Source organism: Artibeus jamaicensis, unplaced genomic scaffold (genome assembly GCF_021234435.1).
Source record: "Artibeus jamaicensis isolate MK-2021 breed Jamaican fruit bat unplaced genomic scaffold, CSHL_Jam_final contig_1715, whole genome shotgun sequence".
Classification (NCBI taxonomy): Eukaryota; Metazoa; Chordata; class Mammalia; order Chiroptera; family Phyllostomidae; genus Artibeus; species Artibeus jamaicensis.
The window spans coordinates 1556949-1560183 of record NW_026521335.1 but is presented as its reverse complement, the minus strand read 5'-3'; the positions used below and the strand labels follow the sequence as shown (position 1 = coordinate 1560183).

General features: G+C 47.5%; 1 protein-coding gene across 1 annotated transcript; it reads left to right on the top strand.

The window, feature by feature from the left end:
* The first annotated feature begins 527 nt into the window (after positions 1 to 527).
* On the top strand, positions 528 to 920 carry PRR9 (proline rich 9). The gene has a single exon (XM_037167085.1). It carries the CDS (start codon positions 528 to 530, stop codon positions 918 to 920), a length of 393 nt encoding a protein of 130 aa, XP_037022980.1.
* The last annotated feature ends 2315 nt before the right edge of the window (positions 921 to 3235 follow it).

Sequence of the window (3235 nt, the reverse complement as noted above, 5' to 3'; positions counted from 1 at the left end):
ATTCCTGTGGAAGGCTGGACCAAGCACTATATAAAAGTCCCTACCTGGCTGGACTCTGCAATCCACATTCTTTGAGTCTTGCTGAAGATCAGGTAAGTGGGGGCACCTGTGCCCTCTGTCCCCAGATGCTCTGTCTCTAGGAGACTACTGTTCTCTTCCTCTACTGGTCAGTACTTTCTATGGATTTTTTAAGTGCTTTGCCATTTCTTGGGCCTCTCAAACCACCTTGTGTATTCTATCTAGTCTCTTGCACCTGATTTGCAAAAAAGATTAGTCAACTAGACGAGGGGGGAAATACTTGTGGTAAGACAGGGATTTTGGGTAGGAGAGTGCTATGGATGGATATCCAGACAAGGGCAATGACAATATTCCTACCTAGAAGATGAGCAACAAAGGTTGCTGAAGTAGAGACAAAAAAGAGAATGGGGAAAAACAGCAGAAAAATGGGTTCTTGTGATTAACGATAACTCATTCTCCATTCCCTTCTGTTAATCCTTCATCCATCAGTCCCCAGCCTGGTACTGTTAATGCAAAAAATTTCAATTTCTATGTTTGTTCTAGGTTCTGCAAATTGCCCTAAGATGTCTTTTAATGAGCAGCAGTGCAAGCAGCCATGTGTGCCTCCTCCATGTCTTCAAAAGACCCAAGAGCAGTGCCAGGCAAAGGCTGAGGAGGTGTGCCTCCCCCCATGCCAAGAAAAGTGCCCAGCGCAAGCTCAGGAGGTGTGTCTTCCTCAGTGCCAAGAGTTAAACCTAGAAAACTGCCCACAGCAATGCCAAGATCCGTGCCCACCTCCATGCCAAGACCAATGCCCACCTCAGTGTGTGGAGCCATGCCAGGAGACACTCCAGCCAAAATGTGTGGAGGTTTGCCCACAGAAAGTCCAGGAGAAGTGCTTACCCCCTGGCAAGGGAAAGTAGCTGCTTTTATAATGCCATCTAGGATCAAGAAGATGGCCAATGGATGAAGACCCAACCCCAACCTGTGCTATGGTGACCTTCTCCTGTGGGTACCTCTGTGTGCACCTGTTCTTGCCTCCTGGCTTTCTCAGTATTCCAGGACCTGGTCTGTGTCTCTAAGGACAGTTCTCTCCGTATTTCACCAACCTTGGTGAATAAGTTTTGGGGTGTTTTTTTTCAGTAGTTTAGTAGAAGGGCTCAGAAGCCTAGTTCAGCTCCACTGGGGCACAAATTCACCCTGCTCTGAGTGTGTAACAGCCAAGGATGCCTGCATTCATTTTTTAGAGTGTCAGCCTCTCACTGGAGCCTCAAAACAAACTGAATTTGGTGGACTCTGTACTTGACCACCACCATCCAGGGTGTGGAGAAGAGCTTTGGTGATATTACGAAATCAAAAATTGGGTAATTTTTCTCTGCATTCTAAAAAAGGACATCAAATAATTGGATGTTGTGATGTTGATTGTGCTTTAAAAAATAAAACAAATGTATTTAAATGATTGAAATCAAACAGCCAATATGGAAAGATGAGATGGGGCATTTGGGGTCCTGGTTAATCTTTGTGTTTCATGGCTGGTCTGCTTTGGGCCCCCATTTTTTCATCACATACATTCTTTACTGGTGTCATGTGTATCTTGTGATGTAGGCTTCTCTGGCCTCTGTTTTGCCTTCTTCTCTCTGGTGAAGGTGAAATACAGAATAAAGCTGATCCTAAGCTGATATCTGACTCATGTGCTCTTTGCTCCTTCCTCCCCACCACCCAAATACCTGCTGTCCTTGTGATATGTTCTCCCCCCCACTTTTTTGGAGAATCTAGAGTAAGAATGAAAAGCAGACCTCACAGCAATACTGAAAGAGGCCCCCTTTAGGGGCACCTGGACCACCCCTCCACCATCTACAACCTAGAGGCTCACTTATACACACACTTTACAGTGAGAAAATCCAGCAGGACCTGGGACCTGTGTACTCTCAAAAGTTCAGGTCCAGAATACTTTCCAATACAGCACATTTTGTCTGATCTTTACTGTCCAGAGGAGAGGGCCAAAATGGGGCAGAGGAAAGTATATAGAAGAAGGGGTCCCCAGTCAATCCATGACACCTCCAAACATAGCATCCCTGTCATACCTCTGAGATGAACATAGACTAGGGAACCAAAATTATCTGCCTGCCATCTGACCAGATTTCAGAAAAGCCAGGCAGCCTGGTTTACCTCCCTCCACCCTGTTGCCCCTCCACTGCAGAGGAAGCACAAAGCTGGTGGCTCTGGGGTTATGTGAAACGGCTGGAGAGAAGCAAGACTTACAGGAAAGAAACAACACTGGCTTCCTCAGCTGTGCTTTGGGCCTGAAGTCTGTGTCATGGGCCAGCCTCCTGAGGGGTAAAGGGGCTCCCATTTGTTCCCCTGGGTCACCCTTCCTACTCAGCCGATAGGAGTGTGCCCTGGTGAAGGGCTGTTTGGCTAACCTGAGGGCTGCCTGGCACTAGAACTGCCCCAGTCCCTCTCAAAGATTTTCTAAAGCAAGAGAGAGAACCAGAGGATAATTTGGGAACAGATTTCAGGTGGAACCACAGAGTCCTGAGGCACTCACCTGAGTCTGCAGGTGGCAAGTGCCATTTCCCAAGTTCTGTACACATTTGGAAGGAACCCTGAAAGCAGCCTCAGGCAGCTGATATATTGCCCCTTTAAGAAACTTGTCTGGCTTCACAAAGCCAGTAAGTGGTGAAGTCGGGATAGTAACTGGAGTCCCTCTGGACTCCAGCACAGAGCTCTAACTTGCATGAGGAAGTGTCCATGACACATAGAAAAGATTTCAGGAACGTTATCTTCTTCTCATTCATTCATTCACCACCTCACAAGGGCTCACTGGTCACCTAACAAGTACCAGGAGCTGTTCCATGTGCTGGAGAAACAGCAGTGAGCCAGGCAAGCAGTGTCCGTGCACAGAAATGAGTTTCTTTCCACACACCTCGCCAAACCTTTCCAAAATCTCCTGTACATCTCAAGTCCATGAACATCCCCAGTGACCTAAACTATAGTTCTCTTGCATCCCTGCCTGGTTAGAGTCTTCCAACTTTGGCATGAGCCCACTGCACCCCAGGGCACCAGCCTGCAGAGGGACCCCAGAGATATTTCCTAGCAATGCAACTTCTGACCTGGCTGAGGGAGGCTCACAGACACGTCTCCCTCTTGGCTCAAGCCCAAGAAATGTCTTTGCTCTCCAGCCTAAAGACGTGCACAGATTGAAGTCCAAAGTTGGACATTCAGATGCAGAGAGGAA

Excerpts from the sequence above, each read along its gene's own strand:
- PRR9 (XM_037167085.1), top strand. The coding sequence starts at position 528 with ATGCAAAAAATTTCAATTTCTATGTTTGTTCTAGGTTCTGCAAATTGC.